This window comes from Mastigoproctus giganteus, chromosome 6 (genome assembly GCF_048544385.1).
Source record: "Mastigoproctus giganteus isolate SK-2022 chromosome 6, ASM4854438v1, whole genome shotgun sequence".
Classification (NCBI taxonomy): Eukaryota; Metazoa; Arthropoda; class Arachnida; order Uropygi; family Thelyphonidae; genus Mastigoproctus; species Mastigoproctus giganteus.
The window spans coordinates 131,180,647-131,201,050 of record NC_143580.1 but is presented as its reverse complement, the minus strand read 5'-3'; the positions used below and the strand labels follow the sequence as shown (position 1 = coordinate 131,201,050).

Here is a 20,404-nt window from a genome sequence, read left to right as displayed (position 1 = left end):
TAAGATTTTATAGTTGTGCTCTCAGTTTCGGAACTCACTCACCAGTAAGGTTATTCCTTTCTCGTTTTACTCATCCCTTAAGGGTGTTATAATTCCCCGAAAAGTTTTTATTTCTAAGCTTTGCAGACGACATACAAGTCATTCGTCATAGGAATGATGCTTAGCGCTCTTCGCCAATTTAGTTGGCCTTTGAATCTTCTCTAGAAGTTTGTTTTATATCTTTCTTTAGATGCGGCTTCCAAACTTGGATAGAATATTCTAACTGTGGCTGCGCCATCCTTTTATAGAGAGATAATGACCTTCTTTCTACTTACAAAATTTCAATAAATCATGCAGAGAACACCATTGGCACTTCTTTGCGCCTGCTTAACTCCGCGCTGATTGAGTTAGTGGGTCTCAGGGGAAGGTAGAATGGTTTTTTCTAACGGAAATTCGGGTTTTTCGTCCAGAAAATTGCAAATTGACCACAGAACATACACATTAGCAGACATTATATACGGCTCAATATAGCCTAAGTTGCTGATGCACCTAAAAACCCTACACCAACAACTCCACGTTGAACTTCATACGTTTCCGTATCTTAATCCTCAAGTGTTTCTCATCCAGTACATTCTTTAATCTATAAACCTTAATCTACAAACTACTTCTGGTTTTATTTTCTCCAAATGCAATATTTTTCAATTGATAGGATTAAACTTTTAAACCATTTTTAAGACCACACTTTCAGTCCAGTCGGATCAAATCCTTTCCAAACTTAAAAGCACTAGCAACATTTGACAGCTTCCGATGTATTCCTCATCAATATCATTTTAGAAGATAATAAACAAAAGAGGCTGAACACTGATCCCTGAGCGAGCCTACTTGCTACTATAGTCCAATTTATGACCATCCTCTGTCTCTTGTTCTTCGACTGATCCCTAATCCACTGATATATCTTCCTGTTAACCTGTACTGCCGTACTTTATACAAACAACCTCTCAAGAGAAAATCTACCAAAAGCCTTACAAAAACCCAGATGCTGTATATAATGTTAGAGTTGTTTCTGGCATCCAATTATTTTATAACTTCCCCACATTAGTAATTAAACAGACATTAGTCAGGCAAGATCTCCCCCTTCACCAAACCATGCTGAGCCACATTTAAGATACCATTCTTGTAGAGATGATCCTGTATTGCGGCTTAAACTATAGATTGCATAAGCTTACCAATCAGAGGTCAAACTTACTGGTCTACAACTGGTCATCACATTTTTGGCTTCTCCCTTAAGGACTAGAGAGACATTGGTACTTGTCAAGTCCAATGGAATAATCCCTGAATCTAATGATTTCATTAACATTAGCAACATTAATGAGATAAATAAATTTTCTGTTTATACTCCGGGACGACCAAAGGAGGGGTTCACAAGATAGAGTGAATACAAGAAACAGCACCGTGAGGACGGTCAGAGGAGCTCACAAGATAGAGTGAATACAAGAAACAACACCGTATTCAGCAGTCACGGGCTTGAACCCCGGTCAATCAAGGCAAGTGCACTTATGCACCAATGCGCCTGACCACTAGGCTACGGCGATCGTCATTGTGCCACCTTTTCCAGTACTAGATGTTCAGCACTGCCCTCGGGTTTTTAGGCTCTCTCACCCTCAGTAGATTTTCGATGGGCGTTTCTCTTTTATACAGTAGAAGCTCATAAATCCAGCCTTCAAAAACTAGGCACTTTTTGAATATTTCTCCGAGTGTATTCGACCGTACAAGGGAATAGCGGCTGGCCAGACTTAAAAAGAAAGTGTCGCAGGTGCCAGCTTATTGCTCCATTAATAATTCCCATACACTAATTTCTGTCAGATTTACATGTTACCTAGACCGTCATTATGTATTCGAAAAATATAAAATTATTCATTTTACAAGGAATTCAATATAGCAGTGCAGTCGATTACTGAAATCATTCATCCTTCAAAAAAAAAAACGGAATTTTCAAAAATCTAGCATGTCCTTTGTCCCGAATATGTCGGATTTATGAAGTTCTACTGTATTATCTCACTTATTTTATAACGGTTCAACTCGATTTCACTATTCCTCCTGGACTATTGCCGTTTCCATAGTAAACATGTTGCAAATTTCCTGTTTAATTCGGCGCCATTTCGGCTAGATTGTCGATTATACCACCACTTGAAAGGAAGGCGAGGGGGAGGGAGTTATCGAATTTACTTTCTGCTCTTCGCATTCATATGTGGGTAGAACTCTATTTTTACATTCTTAGCCTTTCTTCACCAACGATTGTTTATACCCAACTTTTTAAAGTCTTACTCCCTGGGTGGTTTACTACATATCTGTTTATAGTTATCGTATGAAGCAGTGTCACGCGATAGACTGCAACTGCCCGTGTTTTTTCTTTTGCTCAATTAATTCTTTCATCTCTTGTCATCCATCTTGGCCTCTTTTTTAGCGGTAGATACATCCTTAACTGGAACGAATGCATTTGTGGCCCCCGTAATAAATCTTTTTCACTTTCCATAAGTTGTATATCATTCTTTTTATAATTATTTCAAGGCATTAGCGATTATATACGGGCTAATTATAAAGTCCTTTGTTATTTAAAAAAAAAAAAAAAAAAAAAAGTTCATCACACTAGCGGGCTAAGGTTTGCACATTGCACTGCACAGGTAAAAACATGAAGATAACCTTTAGTGAAATACTGTGTGAAAAAGGGTAAAGCCAAGAGTTGTTGCTACTGCAAATAGAGCTTTAAATTGGTTGCATTATTTTTTATGAAAAAATAAGCATGACATCAGATTCTCAGCCGTTTTCAAGCACGTAATACGTATTTCATGTTCAAGATAAAAACTCTCGTTTGTTTGTTGTTTGGTTTTTAGGAGCGTTAGCAACTAAGGCCATATTGCTCCGGGGATGTGCGGTAGTCATTTCCGGACCTTTCCGCAGCCTTCGTATTTGGTGGTCACTGGCTCGAACCCCGGTCTAATCAAGAAGCGTGTGCTACGCACTGCTGCTCCTGCCCACCTGGCTACGGAGGTGCCTGATAAACTCTCACCAGCATGATTACGAGATATAAGCAATCAGGAAAAATCTGCAACAGATCACAAACTGGATGTTCTCGAGTCCATTCGGAAGTAATTGCATAGAGAACTGAATCTCTCAATGAACAGGGTGCCTCCAGCGCTCATAACACTTCGCACACCACACGTACGGTTCTCTAATCATTGTTTATTGGAGCATTTTCAGAAAGATTCTTCACGTTTACGTGTGTTTATGATCGATATCACTATAAAATCACAACGTTGCATCAAATCTTATCTACATATATAAGTCTAATGTGTGGTCTTTGCCCACTGGGTGCTGAATAAAATGGAAGTAGAACCATCTTGACTAGCAAATATGTTCTGGTCAGACAAAACACATTTTTCGTTCACTGGGAGCACTCTGCTGCGCATGGCACCAATTATGAGTGCTCCAACAATTATGGTAGTCCAACTATTCAGAAGGAGGAGGATCTTGTTGCAGTTGGAGGAGCATAAGCCAGATAGTGAATGATGGTTAAAGAGGGCTTTAAAAGGGCATGACGTGCTACATTAGAACGGAATATTATTATTGTAGACAGTGTGAACGCGGGATGAGTGGTACCGTTCTGATTATAGGTGGGAGACTACCCTGTGAATACTACGGTTTCTAAAAACCTCAAGATATCCTCCAGATGCCTCTTCCACTAACAGGTGATTCAGAACAGTTGTTGAGGAGAGCACTGACTCTTTTGGCAGACTTGTATCCGAGAAACTGGGGCTCCAGTGGATGAGTTAAACCACCACGATGAGCCTGTGGGATTGCATTATGGTTAGTTCCTCGATTACGAGCTGTGATGCTTTTGTGGTTCTAGGGACTGTACATGGAGACCGATCGAGATATTACCCTTTACTATTAACTGCTGTGCTGTTGGGACAGGTTTGAGGAAAAGCTGATTTCTTCATAGTGACCTTGTTTCGACATTACTTCTTGGATTGGACTTCTACTCGTTTTGAATATTCATGGTGGACATATAGTATCAACTGGATCCTTGGAGATTATCACAATCGTATGTTGGGACTTTATAGTGTCAGATACCTTCATAGTATTGCATTATGATGTGGGCATTATTATATTGAGAACGAATTGCCCCTCTATGAGGGAATCTGAGATAATTGTATATAAACATTGTTCAGTGGTACAGCATTGTAAATAGGTTGCGTGGTTGCCGGCTATAACCTCATAATACAATACATAAATTACACACACACGTGTGTGTGTGTGTGTGTGTGAAATCCATTGAAAAGAAAAAAAAAACTGCATAAGTAAAAAGGATATATGTTGAAGAATACCTGAATATGAAGAGACAAACGATAATATACATACAAGGCGTTTATAAAATCCTGACCTATTTTTTAAAAATAAAAACTGCAAAATGAAGACTCAGGTAAAAAAAAAAAATATATATATATATCTTTGTACATAGCCAGGTGCAAAATTTAATGGAATTTTTACTGAGAAACAAAAGCAAAGTTCCGACATTTATTACTACCTTTGAGGCAAGTATATCAAATATACAGCAGATCCATCTCATTAATACGAGTGTAGTTCATTGTACGAAGAGTAGGAATAGTACATCTCAAACTCTATTATAAGAAGACGAGGAATAGTACATCTCAAACTCTATTATAAGAAGACGAGGAATAGTACATCTCAAACTCTATTATAAGAAGACGAGGAATAGTACATCTCAAACTCTATTATAAGAAGACGAGGAATAGTACATCTCAAACTCTATTATAAGAAGACGAGGAATAGTACATCTCAAACTCTATTATAAGAAGACGAGGAATAGTACATCTCAAACTCTATTATAAGAAGAAGAGGAATAGTACATCTCAAACTATTCGTCGTCTATACTATTCATATATATATATATATATATATATATATATATATATATATATATATACACACACACACACACACACATATATATACAAATTTGTATATATATAAGAAGACGAGGAATAGTATATCTCATATACTACTGTAAGAAGACTGCAGCAAGTCCTTGAAGACTTTTTTATGAAAACTCCAAACACGAGAGGTATTAGAGCCTATAGTACTCAGTACCGTAAATGGGTTGAAGGTTGAAATAAAAGATATTTGCTTACGAACTTCTGTAGATTGTAATTTTCAGGAAATACGTATAAAAGAAGGTTTCTCCAGAAAGCGGAAGTTGAATGAACAAATGAGAAAGAATAAAAGTTGGTTCTGTGAGTTGGACAGTAAAAGGATGTTGACTGGTTGTGGCACGTGTTCGGACTGCTTTGGAAGAGAGAGCGGGAATTACAGATGCCAATTCAGAAGAACAGTGCCGATGGACTTATACTATTGTAAGAAGGCGAGGAATAACAATGTTTACACATACCTGCAGAAAGTCCTTGGAGATTTTTTTTTTTTTTTTTTTTACCACCGGCTAAGAAAAATCTTGCGCAAATCAATTCCATTCTCAATCGATGCGTTCGTTCAATTTTAGGCCCTGGAATGAATCGGTAAGTTCGAGATACAAGGAAGTGAGACCCCTAAGCATCTATCAACTGCTAGAGAAAGCAGAGGTGGTATTTGTTTACAATCACTTGTAAACAAATGATTCACTTCAGATTCACTACAACCTCTTCACTTCACTTCAGATGATTTTTCATAAAAATAGAAGAAAATATCATACAATTTAAGAAATGAAGCAAACCTCATAGTTCCGCTTTTCAGAAAGCCAGAAAAATATGAAATATAGAGGGGCTAAAACCTGGAATAATCTTCCTGTAAACATCAAAAATGCCAACTCACTAAACTACTGATTTAACGCATCAAGAAACTACTGATTTAACGCATCACGCCACGGAGGTCTGATTCCTTCCACTCAACTCCTGGACAAGATGGAGAAAATGCATAACCAATTTCGTAATAATGTAAATATGTTAAAGGAACAGTTGTCAAAAAAAAAAAAAAAAAAAAAAAAATTTGTAATATTCTATGCACATTTCATATTTTTTTTTTTTCATAATTCTAATTGTAAAATTATTCACAACAATGAAATTATAAGTAGTGTTGTTAACCATATAACACAACTTCAGAACTATTGTTCATTTTGTTTTATCCCTTTTTTCCTCCCAACAAGTGTAACACAAAATAGGGATAAATTAATTATTATTATAAAAAAGCATGCAAGATGGCAAAAGTATTTTTATTTAAAGACTATTAAAATAAATACGACCTTTCAAATACTCCCATAGCCAAAAATCCCCAGGAATCAAGTTCGGAGAATGCGGAAGTCAAGCATTGGGAAAATTCCTACCGATTATTTTATCAAGGGAAAATGTTTCATGCAGTAGTGTAGAAACTGGTCGAGCAATATGTGGGGACTCTATATACTGCACGAATATTGTATCTTTATAGCATATGTGTTCTCCTAAAGGGGAATATAATCTCATCATTTTAACAGAGTTTAGAGCATTCGAAAGGCCCATCAGTGGCCTTTCGAAAAAGCATGGCCCGTGTATAAATAAAGCGATAAAACTGCACAAGTTTATTATTAGCATCACCAGAGCTTGTTGCTCATATCTGTGTTGTGTATTCTGTTCAAATGTGTGTTGTGACGGCTGATAAACCTGAAATAACTCACGGGAATAAAAACCTAATCCTAAGATCGGTTAACTAGAGCCTTGATTGAAGAGAACTTCAGAAATTCCTTCAGTCAGCCACAGGAGTTGTTCACATCCCTCTCAAAACTAAACTAGTGTCAGGCAGCGATGTATCGCGCCGACAAAGTTGCCACGGAGGCAACAGCACCACAGTTATGTTTGAAGAATGGAGGGAGGTTGCCTATCTGAAACTGATGTGGATAATTTCTCCTTAATAATTCTACTTGCAAAAGTATTCACTTTTTTTTTTTTTTTATTAGCACCGGAACCCTTTTGTTGAACTATGACTTCCACGGAATTCTCTTATAAATCTAAATTTTTCGGGGAACTATAACAAATTTAAAAACAGTAATAATTAAGAAAAGAAACGTGTGAATTCCGCAGGACCAAAGATTTCGCATAATTCATTTTGAAGACATTGCTCTAGAGTCTAGGCAGTTCAGACTAGACCAAAGTCGAATATTTTTTCATCATTATTAAAATTTGTCTATACATCTCAAAAATCCTTATTCCAGACTTCGTTTCCTATATAATTTGTCCCTCTTTCTTTAAAGTTTTAAAAGACGTGACTAAAGAATTCTCTCTGTGAGTTTGTGTGTTAATGCAAGGTCTTTATCGTCACAGCAGAAGACATTTTGCCTTCATAATGAGCTACCCTGATATTACAGTACTTTTAAACCATTTACAATTCAAAATTTACTTTCTGTCTATTGCACTACATTCGTGTGAGCAGAGAAACTTCTTGGCCATGTCATTACATCGTCAAAAAGTTAACCTGTCATTTAGCCATTGTCTCAACTTTTGAATAGCAGAAAAACCTACTGTATTTATTTGTTGGTAATTTGTTCGCATTTATTTGTAATTAATGAAGTAGTGGGGAAACTCGTTGTGAAAGCGATTCTGTCATGAGCATTAAGATAATCATATTAATTAAGTGATTTCAGTCTTAAAGACCGCCAAAAAAAAACATGTCCAATTACATTTAATTCTATTCCCGAAAATAGACATGTATATCTTTATTTTCCATATTCTTTAAGTTCGGGCCATTTCTTCCCGATTTCGAATGGCAAAAAAATTTAACGCTAGAGAAAGCTATTGGGTCATGAGTCCCTTCTAATATTACTAATAATGTTAATCATGATAGCGTGCTACTAATGCTAATCGTAATAGTTTGATATCAGCAAATATACCAATAATAGTAATTTCTTTTTGGATTTTCCCGAATATATAGTAGACCTCTACAAGAGGCACACTTCTACCGACTGGCAAACAGTTAAAATACTCGATATATGTAAAATATATAAATTATTTTAATTTTAGTGCTAAAACTTACCATCATCAAGTTAAATAACTTACATTGACTTCCACAGATTTTCAAATTCTTGAAATTTGAGAATTTTAACAGAATATATTTTTCACTGTTGATATTCTTTCTCTCTAGAAACCAACACGGAAGAAACTGTCTAAACCAGTGTTTCCCAACATTTTTTTTACCATGCCCCACCTAAGTCTTTCTAAAATTCTGATGCCCCCTATGTAACGTTGGGAAACACCGATATACATATTTTTTATATTCAAAAATTGAATTATTCCCTAAATGAAGCCTAATTACAACTTGTTCAGGACACAAAACTTAGGTTTTAGGAAGAAATCATTAGGAAATTATTAAGAAAAAAACAGTAAGTAAATTTTCAAAACATATAATGGACAACTAAAATTCAAGTACAAAATAATTTATATGAAAGATTTTTTTATAATATTTTAATTTTTAGTAATTATTATTTAATTGTTTAATAATTTCAACATTCCATGTGAAGTCACTTCTAGATGAGTGCACTAAATTTAGTGAGACCCTTGTGCTTGATGCTTGCCGCAGAGAGATTTTATATTGGGCTCCAATTTAGTCAGCTTCAGTCTCAAGTCTCCCCGTTTTGTGATATCCAGTCGATTTCTTTTCTTTAGGAACAAATCATTTATGGCACTAAATCCACATTCAGCTAAATATGAAGATGGAAACGGTAACAATAGCTCTCTTGCAAAGTTGGTTGAATTTGGGTATTTAATTTCTGTTTCATCACAAAGCCATGCCATCGCTCCTTTTATATTGAATAAAGTTTTAACTGACTCATCATTTTGCATTTCTGAGAGTTCTTCTTGGTACTGCATTGATACATCAGACAAATCCACTAACATTGGTTGCATCATCCAGGTTGGAAAATCAATTTGTTTTAAATCAGAAAACCTTTCTTTTAAATCAGCGGACAGAATTTTCAGATGATCGACAATAACAAGTACAGCGGTATCAGTCACTTCACATTTTTGCAGCCAACGAAACTGTTCAAAATTTTTGTTACAAATATATTTTTGACATAATTCAATAAATGTAATGAAACCAAATATCTTCGCTTTTGCATCGACGAGAGTTTTATTTGTTCCTTGAAGTTGTTTATTTAATATATTTAGTTTTTCAAAGATATCGGCTAAATAACTCACAAATGCTTTACCATCGACCGTTAACAGATGCTTCATTTCAGGTTTGTCACTTAAAAAGTCACTAATAGTATCAAATAGTTCCATGAATCTTTTCAAGCAGTTCCCTTTCGAGAGCCACCTTACTTCAGTGTGAAGTAAAAGTCTCACATGGTCTCCATTTTGTTCTTCACAAAAAAGCTTGAAGAGACGCTCACATTTGGCATTAGCTTTAATAGCATTGACACATTTTATAACTGATTTTAGTACTTCATGAAGAACAGGCGAAATATTTTTAGCTACCAAGTTTTCCCTATGAATAACACAATGCACAAGAAGCATTTCTGGATTCTCATCTTTCATCAATTTTAAGCAGCCATTTTTCTTGCCCATCATATTAGGAGCACCATCTGAAGCGCAAGATGTTATATTTTTCATTGGTATATTATTGTCATCTAAGTAATTTTTTAGCTTATTATATATATCTTTGGAGGTAGTGGTGCTCTCTAATGATTTACAGAATAACATTTCTTCAGCAAAATTACCTTTATCAATATATCTCACATAAGTTATCAGTACGGCTTCACTGTCTCTCAAAGTTGATTCATCCATTTGCACTGAGAATTTTCTTGTTTTCAGCTTTCCAACAAGTTGTATTTCAATATCTTCACTCATTTCATCTATTCTTCTGCTAACAGTATTGTTATTGAGTGGCATAGCTTTCACGTCTTTGTCATCTTTTTCCAGAACTGTTTTAAGAAATGCTGATATTGATGGTTTGATTAAATTCTCTCCTATAGTATGATTTTTCCCAGATTTAGCAATGAGTAAAGAAATTTCATAACTAGCCTCAAGAGTACGATTGACAGTTGCAGTATGAGCAATAAACAGAGACTTTAATGTTGCTCTTTTTTCAAAATTCTTCTTTAAAGTTTGAAAGTAATCTAAATCTGAATTTACATGAGCATTATGTTTCGCCTTCAAATGCGCCTCAAGACGACCTCGCTTCATTGATTCGTTGGTCAAGCATTGTTGGCATAAAAGACAAAAAGGTGACCTTTGATCGTGGATAGCGGGTATGAAACCAAATTTTAAGTATTCCTCTGAATACTGACGAACTTTTTTTTTACTTGCACTACTCATTTTACTGCGCAACTGAAAGAAATAAATATAAGATAAATCAAAAACTAAAAATAAACTATGCATTAAAGTTAATTTAATTTTATTTTAATATATCAAAATTAATTATTAGTACGCTTTTTGAATGAATAAATCACACGAATTACTGAATTCGGGCTATTAAATCTGTGGTCTCTGTGAACAAGCAGATAAGTCTAATTTGTCAAAAATGAGATAAGTGCACTATAATAAAGTATTTATTATTTACTATTATGTGACACGCAGCTATCTTCGTTATTGTAGTTTTAGCGTGAGTAATAAATATTTGTATATTCGAATATATGCGTGTTTATATGAGAGTGTGAAGTTTATTTTTCCTCTCCTGCAAATTCGAGTTTTTGGACTTATTTGCTTATTTACTGAGACCACAGAAATACATATATGACAAATACATACCATTGTATATCACGGTTCTTCATTAATAATAATTCTGTGTGTGGACAAAGTAATTTTTATTTTAATCTGAGATCGTCAAACCTATCCAAATGTACAGTCACGATGCCCAAACGAGCGTTTGTATGAAAGGAATTACCTATTTCATATAACATGCTGAGTTTGCGGTAGGCTACAGTAGACAACCACTTTGCTTGCACATTGCATATGCCATAAGAAATCGTCCAATACAGTATGTACTATTCCTTCACTAGGCATAGTAAGCAATACTCTCCGAGCAAACTGTAGTTGATATTACTCCAAACTTTCAAGTGCAGCTCTATAGAAAGTACAACATTTAACGAATGCTTATTTAAAATTGAGATACCAACAATTCTTCTTTTGTACAAGTTAAATCATAGTAGGCGGTTGTTTTAAACTCTAGACCAGCAATTTTTGAATTGCCCCCCTGAACAATCAAATTGCCCCCATGTGGGGCGTGGGACCCACGTTGGGAAACACTGGTCTAAACCAAAGAATCTAGAAAATATATAACTATAACTTAAACAGAGGTTAACTGGCCACCTTCAAAATAGACTTTAAATATAAGATTTTTTTTTTAAAAATTACACTTTATACTTTTTAAAAAGAATTTTTTTTTATATACTTTTGCTGAAGAATGTTTACATAAGCATGTGAATACAAGAATGAATGAATCTAGTTATCACAAACTTTTTTCTTATGATCTTAATATTATAACAAGAAATACTGTATTTCTTCACAGGTCTCTGACCATGCTCAGGTTTAACTGGGCGTTGTGGGTGTTACTGTTCTTCCTGACCGTGGACGGACCAGAAGCTGAGTTGATGCCGGCTAAAGGAAGAGAGCGCCTTCTTCGGACAGCCACAAAGCATGGTTCCTCGACGACGGAGAGTCAAGAGCTGCTCAAGGCCTTCGAGTCTCGTTTATTGGGGATGTTTGGGCTGAAGTCAAGGCCAAAGCCTAAATGGAGCATTAAAATTCCCGAATATATGCTAGACCTCTACAAGCGGCACACTTCTACCGACTGGCAAACAGTTAACCTTAAACTCCGCGACAAGCATACCAGCTCAGCAAACACAGTGAGAAGCCACACCCACCAAGGTGAGAGGTTGTCAAGTCCTTGTGGAATGCCTGTTACTAGAAGCGTAATGTTGGCAGCCGTTACGTTGTAATTGTCCACATAGATTAACTGATATCAGATTTATAAAATCGTGACAGAACATCTGATAATTGATACTGATATCCATATACTGGCGCCAGCTAAACACATACAAATTAGAATGATTTTATGTCCGTGATTTCCTTTAATAATTAAATTCTGCTTTACGATTACGAAAATATATAACAATGCTAATACATTTTTCTTATGAAAAATTTTAAATAATGATTTAGCAACTTAAGAAATCATGAGAAAAGAACTGCTTAAATATTCTTAGAAGTTACGCAATTGAGCTAAATATTTTTAATGAATATCATCGACTAAAAAAATGAATACCAATTTCATGAAAGCCAGTTTCCGGAAAAAGCAGTCATTTTTTCAAATCAGTAATTAAAAAAAAAAAAAAAAAGTTGCAATGCCTTTATTTACCTTTGAGGCTCGCAGCGAAGGCTGTAGTTCCTGTATATTTTTTCTGAATATTTTCAGACACACACACACACACACAGTAGAATATTTTCAAAACACAGGAAATATTGCAACCGTCATTCAAAAATAACAGTATCCATTGTAATATTGAGCTCATCGTATTATAAATTATTTAAATCACATAAACGCATAAAACAAAATGATTTTGAAAAATAGCAATGTCTTGATCTAATTTTGCGTTTTAGGAATATCTTATTTTACGGAGATTGTTTTTATTTTAGAAGTATCTTGCACTATCGCTTTTTGTTCTGAAAGATTACGTTTAATGTGAATAAATCGTAGAGATATATTGACAAAAAAGATACAGCTGTTAGAAGCATTCAGCTGTTGACAATGTCAGTTCTTTTGCTGAATTGAATGTACAAATAATTAAGCTGCCTTAGATTATTAGTATTGTTATTATTACTTTTTCTCGTTATGGGATTTTTTTTCACACCGTGATGGATACTAGTACCAAGTGCATGGGGTCGTTGGTTATGTCCGGTTACTATAATTATTACTGTTAGTCAAGGAACTTTATCACTGTTCCTACAAGTGTTCTGGATTGCAGCTTTTTGGCTTTCGTGTAAGTCTTTTCTGCGAGGCCTACTGCTGCTACGTTCTCATTGAGGATCTCTGGCACCATGCCGGTGGTTGACATGGTGATCAGGATGGCCATTCCATATGCCTCCTCTCTTTGACTTTCTGTCTTACGTCTGTGTAATTCCTGATCTTTTCCTCGTAATTTTCTTCTTTCGATGGCCATTATGTCAGGTCTGTTGTGAGGGACAGACAGCCTTGTCCGTTATTATGGCGCGGTCCCAGTACATTTTGTGAGTACGGGTCTCTGATATACGACCTGGGGTTCGTACTTGTAATACGATACAGTTTTTGATCAACTAGCATTTTTGTGCAGCTTCTTATATATCATTCTGTTGACCTGGTGGTGCCTAAAACCGTCTGGGCGATGACCCTGCATCCGTGGTGATGTGCTGGATTGTTTCTGGAGCCAGGTGGAATCACTGACATGGGCGATGTATTTCCTACAGTTCCTGAAGGAAATACATTCCTGTTAATTACCTGGTCTTGGATGGCGAGCATAGATGCCTCGGTCTCGGGGATGAACTTCCCGCTCGTGAGCCTTGCGTTAGACGTCATCTTATCTATGTAGTCTTGATAGAGGTCAATGTAGTATTTGCTATGGAATGCCTTCTTCGCCCATTTTTCTGTCTTTATTTGTTCTCCCTATTAACATTGAATTATTATTGAAATAAATTTATCTAAACAGCAGGTGGATATATTTTAACTACTAAGATGGAATTTTCAGAACTGGAGTCTTCCTTGGTAAGAGAATCATTTTGTTTCCTCTGACTAATCTAGTTGCTCTTATTTGAACCCGTTTGAACAGACCAACCTCCTTCCCAAAATGAGGCTTCCAGACCTGTAAGCAGTGCTCAAGAAGTGGCCTAACCACTGCTTTTACATCAGAATAATTACCTACTTATCCCTAATGGAAAAATTACTCTATAGCTTTGACAAAATTCCATATGCTCTCCTAGCAGGCCACCTGCACTGCTCAAGGAACTTCATATCTGAAAGACGAAGTTCTCTCCAGTACCTTGAGTGTGGTATCACACAGTTTGTATGTTATTACAGTATTATTGCTACCCATGTGCAGAACCTTGCATTTGCCAATTGTACGTCTGTCTAATTTTTCAGCCAATCTGCCTTAATTTTCCAAGACCTTGTTGCAGTAGCATACTTTGATTAGTACCGTTAATCACCGCATATCAGGCTTAGACATTAAGCCTGATATGCGTTCATCAATATCATTAATAAATACTGAAAAAAAAAAAGAGTGGGCCTAGTAGTGAACCCTTGGGTACTGCACGAATAACATTAGTCCAAGCAGAGCAGCAACCACTGATACCCACTCTGTCTTCTCCCACTCAACCGTCCCTTTATCCTTTGCAATAACTTTCACCTAATGCCACAAAGCTCCAAACTCTACAGTAGCGTTTCAAATGCCGTAGTATAGAAAGCTTTTCTAAAATCTAAGTGTATGATGTCAAAATTATTTTTTGCATCCAGTTCCTTTGTTACTGTGTCATATTATCCAATCTGCCTGGTTACACAAACCCGACCCTTAAAAAATCCATATTGTGACTGAATTGTGTCTAGATGGTAATGCATTACTTTTTAATCAGAGACTACAATTTTTCCCTAGAACAAATGTCAAGCTAAGAGGTGTGTAATTATTCATGTCACCCTTTGATTCACCTTTGTGAATTGTTGAAATATACGCACATGTCCAATCCATAGGGATTTCCTCTGAATCCAAGAATGCTCTCACAGTTATGGTTAAATAAACAATTTCTCTTCCATTTTTTTTTTTTTTCCGTTATCACAAACTATTTAGCTCCCTGATAGAATTTAATAAAATTCTGGCAACGCTCATCCCTAAAAATTCCGCTGTGAAATATAGAAGCAAAATATCTATTTAGCAACCTGAATAGGATCATCAACATATATTCCAATCATATCTAGATTCAACCCTTTCCTTTTAGTGTTAACATGAGTAAAGAAGTCTTAGCTATTTTTTTTTTTTTTTTTTTGCATTCGACTTCTCGTAGTCTGCCTTAGCTTGCTTAATCCCCTTTATGACTTGATCCCAAGACTACTGTATATTGAAATAGTTGTCCAGATCCGTCAGTACATGTAACTAAAGACATTGAACATCTGGAGAAGGTGCAAAGAAGGGCGCTAAGCATATCCCAATGAGAATAAGCTTAGCAGCAAATGTGGTCTGCAGAGCTTAGCAACTAAACATCTTAAGTGGTATTTGATTGAAGTGTACAAGGCTCTGAGAGGTGATTAGTGGCATGACTGTGGGAAGGAATATTCTTATTGGTGAGAAAGACAAGACCTAGCGGGAACAACCATAAAATCTTAGGGAAGAACAGTAGGCTAGAGCTTACGACGTTTACACTCGGCTGTGTGTTGTAGAACGATAAAGTAAGTTACCTACATGTCCGAGTTTTAGAGTTTGGTAAAATTTGAGGAAGCATTACATAGGCATTTTTTGAAGATGAGAGATAAGTTTTCCCTCCCCACCCCCCACAGATGCAGACTAAGTTCGCTTCCTTGCATCACTATTCCATTTTCAAACTAACTTTTAAATAGGAAATATAAGAATAAAGGAATTTATTTTACGTTGTGTAATTTCAGCTTAATTATATAATAAGTCAAAAAGGTATCTGTAATACAAGTCCTTTAACAAATTGCTACTGATGCAACATATATAACAGAGGCAGGAAATCTTTAACTCAATATTAAATGTGTGATATTTATAAATAAGTAAAGAAATAAAGTTATTTCTAGTTTTATTGGCTCTGAACACATTTGTCGACATACTCCATCTTGTGCACGAAAACTTACTGACATCGGTTTTTCCCCCCCTTATCTTGTCCTGCTTTCGTTTGAAGAGACTAAAGCCATCAGTCCTTGCATTCGCTACCTACGTTACTTTTAAGTCTGCTAAAAGATGGAAAGAAAAACAATGGCATTCGCTCAAACGGGTTGCATATTTACGATATGAGTCGCTGAAACGCCCATGAAATTATTGATTAAAAGATTATATTAGGACCATCAAAATTTATGTAATACGTACATTAACGAAAAATAGTTCTCTAAACATCGACTGTTTTATCACTAGCGTGCGATTAACTGTTCTGGTCAAGATTCTTATTGGCTGTAAACATGAGGAGCATATGAATGCTAAATAAGGTCTTCAGTGGAGACTGAATATCATAATTGTCAATGTAATCATGAGACATGCAACCTAAATGAAGTCATGTTGATTAGGCGTTATAAACTTGAGTGAGCCACAGAGCGAGGTGATATCCAATGCACGTTAGAAACGCACCTTCTAGTTTGAAACGATCTGACGTCAGGAACGCTACGTGTAGTTTGCTGTTTTGGAGGCGTTCTAGATACCAATAAAAGTACATAGATACTAAACTTGTTCATTCAGCATGCTACTATAAATGACTGTTTCATTCTCATAATTTCTAGATAGATCTAGGCACACACAGTTTTCAGATACCATCCTGGCTTGAGGCCCTGAAAATTTTACCGCAGTGTGGGCACCCGTATCCATTAATAATATAGACCACCATCATCTAAAACGATCGGTGGCTGCCGATCACAGTTGACGTATTCTTTATAGAAAGAAGAATTTCCCTCCCCCTCCTCATTCTTTATCTCTTCTGTTCTCTTCTTACTTTCCCCGTTTTTCCTGCTCTCTCTTTTTTTCGCGAGTTTGTTCACCGCCATAGATAAACTGTTCGTGTGGTCTTTATTCGTGATTCTTCAGTTTGAAAAGAATACTTGCCACATGACTAGCCAGAATTGCTCAAGGAGCATACAGTTCTGAAACACTCTAAAATCTTTTATCTTATTTTAGATTTAAATTGTATAGAATATATATTTATTTTCTTTTTAAGTGCGTAGTAAATATTTTTTCTTACATTTTAATTTTACGATGCAAGCATTAAATTATTTTATTCTATTCATTTTATCTCTTCTTCATTTCTGCATAGTCCAAGCATTAAAAGAATGTCTGTTATTCCCTAGTTTTTAAATGGATGTAGTCTCTCGGTTCCTTAAAATTTTCTTCTCCTTTCAAAAGAATTTAAGCCACTTTTAATTCAAGTTTTCGCCATGAATATATAAAAACAAAATTATAATAATACATTCAAGCTTCAGCTAATGATGCAACATGAGTCTATGAATTTGGAGCTTAGATGATTCAACATTTAAGCATTTAAATTTTTCGCATAAAATATTTTTTTCCTCTCAGTTTGTATGAAAAAAAAAAAAAAAAAAATCCTAGATAAAATGTGGTTTTGATAAAATGTGGTTTTGCATCACATTTGATGCAAATGTGAGTCTATGCATGTTTCGCATGTAATATTATAAAAGACACATGCACGGTGTCGCTTTCTCTTCTACAGAATCTGTATCACTTTACACTTATCAAAACATATACACTGAGTGATCACTGAATTATGACCACCTACCTAATACTTCGTAGGTCCTCCTTTTGCCCTCAGCACAGAAGCTATCCGACATGGCATTGATTCAACAAGATGCCGGAAACGTTCGGGAGGTATGGCCAACCAAGCTGCATGTAATGCGGTCAGCAATGCAGGTATGGAGGTGATTGGTGTATCCAGACGCCTGATATGCCTTTCTATAGTGTCCCACAAGTGCTCTATGGGATTGATATCGGGGGGAGTCCGGAGGCCAATTGATATGCTGGAAGTCAGAACTCTCTTCCTCAATCCATTCCTGCACAACAAGTACCCGATGGCTCGGCACATTGTCATCTCGGAAGACACCATCGCCATTCGGGAAAAAGTGTAACATAGCGGGGTGTATATACAGTCAGCAAGCAGTTGACGATAGCAGAGACCAGTGATACGTTGTTCCACATGCACCAGGGGTCGAAGTTCCTGCCAGTGAAACATGCCCCACACCATACAACCGCCTCCACCGGCCTGCAGTTTTGATACCATGCATGATGGATTAATAGTCTCATGTTGTTGACGCCAAATCCGTACACGACCATCAATGGTGTGGAGTAAATAACGTGACACATCCGACCAGCACACCTTCTTCCGGTCTTCTAACGTTCAACTTGCATGCTCTTTGCAGCAGGCGAGTCTTTTACGATGATGAACCTTGGTTAGGAGAGGATGCCGTATGGGGTCGTCTGCTGGTATAGCCCATATGTGCGACGCGTGGTCATGCCAGATATTGTTCCGGGTTGGCTCATGTTGTATTGGGTAGTCAACTCATCAAGAGTTCTGCGCCTGTTCGAGTCGTCGGACCCGGCGCTCACCTGTAACATCAACCTTTCGCTGATCTTTGCAGTTTTGCTGTCGGGTTGTTGTTTGACCATTTTGACGCCAGTCCTGGTACACATTAACTACGGCGGCTCTCGAACACCCCACCAGTTCAGCCGTTTGGGAAATCGAGGCACCAGCTCGTCGAGCACCCACAATCTGTCCTTTATCAAAGTCTGATAAATCCTTCCTTTTACCCATCACGCTCGGAATTTTACTACCTACTGAACCACTGACACCTTATCTGTGCTATGTAGATCGACTAACTCCGCACTCACATACCTCACGTGGTCAACGGGTCGCATTCAGATTTCATAGGTGTGGTCATAATTCAGTGATCGCTCAGTGTATATAAGGTGCAACAATAAAGTTAACAGACTGATGCTGTTGCGGCCATGTTCTATAAGTTCGAAAATAAACGGAAGTTGTATGTTGTAATTCAAATTTCTCCAACAGAGAGTTCAGTAGGCTGACAGGTTGTAAGTAACAATTCAGTTTCGTTAGTAGTGTTAACGTTCCGTGCCATAATTTTGCAATGGAGCAACGAACAAATATCAAATTTTTCTTTAAACTGGGAAAATTTGCAACACAAACATAAAATGTTAAAAACTGTTTAGGCGATGAAACATTAAGTGGTACCAGTGTATTCGGATGGTATAAGCGGTTCAAAGATGGACATGCGGATGTTTGCGATCACCCAAAAAGGTGGACATCTGTCAGCCTCTCGAAATGAAGAGAATTGCAAAATTTCGGGAAATTGTGGAAAGAGATTGTCGTTTTACACTCAGAATGATGGCTAATGAGTTGCATATGAATAAGGAGACAATTCATCAAATGCTGCATGAAGATTTAGGGAAACGAAGGTCTGTGCAAAATTTGATTATCACAGAATCACGGATGTAAAGAAACGACGAAGAGTGTCATCATGCGAAGACTACATCCAGACTTGTCAAGACAAATTCGTCTTGACAAGTCTTCTGCCATATACTTGACAATACAAAGCTTGTCAAGTATCAGGAAGAAGAGTAATAAATATTATAAAATTGAAATTAAACTGAACGGCTAAGTTTATAAAACGTGAAACTATAGAAATTTATTAAGTGTTCTGTAAGGTTATAATAGTAGTAATTAATAGATAAGAAGATGACTATACATACTTTTCGATTCTATTAATCACAGAAAGAAAAAAATTAATTTGTTAAGGAAAAAAACAGAACGCGCCTGAAACGTAATGCACTGCGTACATTACCTAATTTGTTTCAAGTTATCTTCAAACATACTTTTATTACTTTCACATTTTAAAGTTCAGTGGCGATATCACGAGTAATTTATAACACACATGAAATATATTAAATGGTTTCCTTATTTTATTATTTATTAAAGAGTTATATATTTTATTATTTATTAAAAATTAATGTTAAAATTTAATACAGTATTATTTTTTTCACTTTGATTTTAAACGAGATTCAGATGTTGCTAAAGGTTTATTTACAGAGCATAGGTATCTCAGGCCATATCGTTCCACTCTGTTGTATCTGCAGAATAGTAGCGTAACCACCATACCGCCAAGTACACCACCAAGTGGGATGAAGGATCGAGAGGGGGGGCAGGGCGATTGGTTTGGCATGGTTGTTGAAGATACCGTTCACGGGCCAACTTGCATCTGCGCAGCTGAAAAATCCGTGATACTTCATTGGGAATTCCCCCCGAATGAACCTGGCTCCGATTAAAAACGGTCTTTATGACTTCCTCCAAACGCTGTCCATGCTACGAGGCCAAATGGTCGTTCTATCTTAGTCAATTGCCATTAGAATGATGACTTGTGGTGTTGTTGATTTACAATAATAATACTAACCTTGGTTCAGGTGAAATAAGTCATGACCAATTGTAAATGTGCGGAAGCACGGGAGGCAACTAAGATATTAGTTCATTCAAATGATAATCCCCGATGGGATTCGAACTCAAAGCTCTCCAAACAAGTTCTTACTTGTTTGGAGAGCTTTGAAACCAATATACTGTTATGGAGGACTGACGGAGTATCAAATATTATACTCCGTCAGTTAGCAAAACATCTTCATATTTCTTTGCAATCT

At 36.4% G+C, this 20,404-nt stretch overlaps 1 protein-coding gene across 2 annotated transcripts in view; it reads left to right on the top strand.

Moving 5' to 3' along the window:
• The window catches only part of dpp (decapentaplegic morphogen), a 142,103-nt gene that overhangs the window by 112,021 nt on the left and 9,678 nt on the right, over positions 1-20,404 (top strand). For both annotated transcript variants that reach the window (XM_090376493.1, XM_090376492.1), the window contains one exon: positions 11,521-11,879. In XM_090376493.1, the coding sequence (XP_090232619.1) occupies positions 11,531-11,879 (349 nt within the window). In that variant the 5' untranslated portion in view covers positions 11,521-11,530. The remainder of the gene's footprint in view (positions 1-11,520; positions 11,880-20,404) is intronic.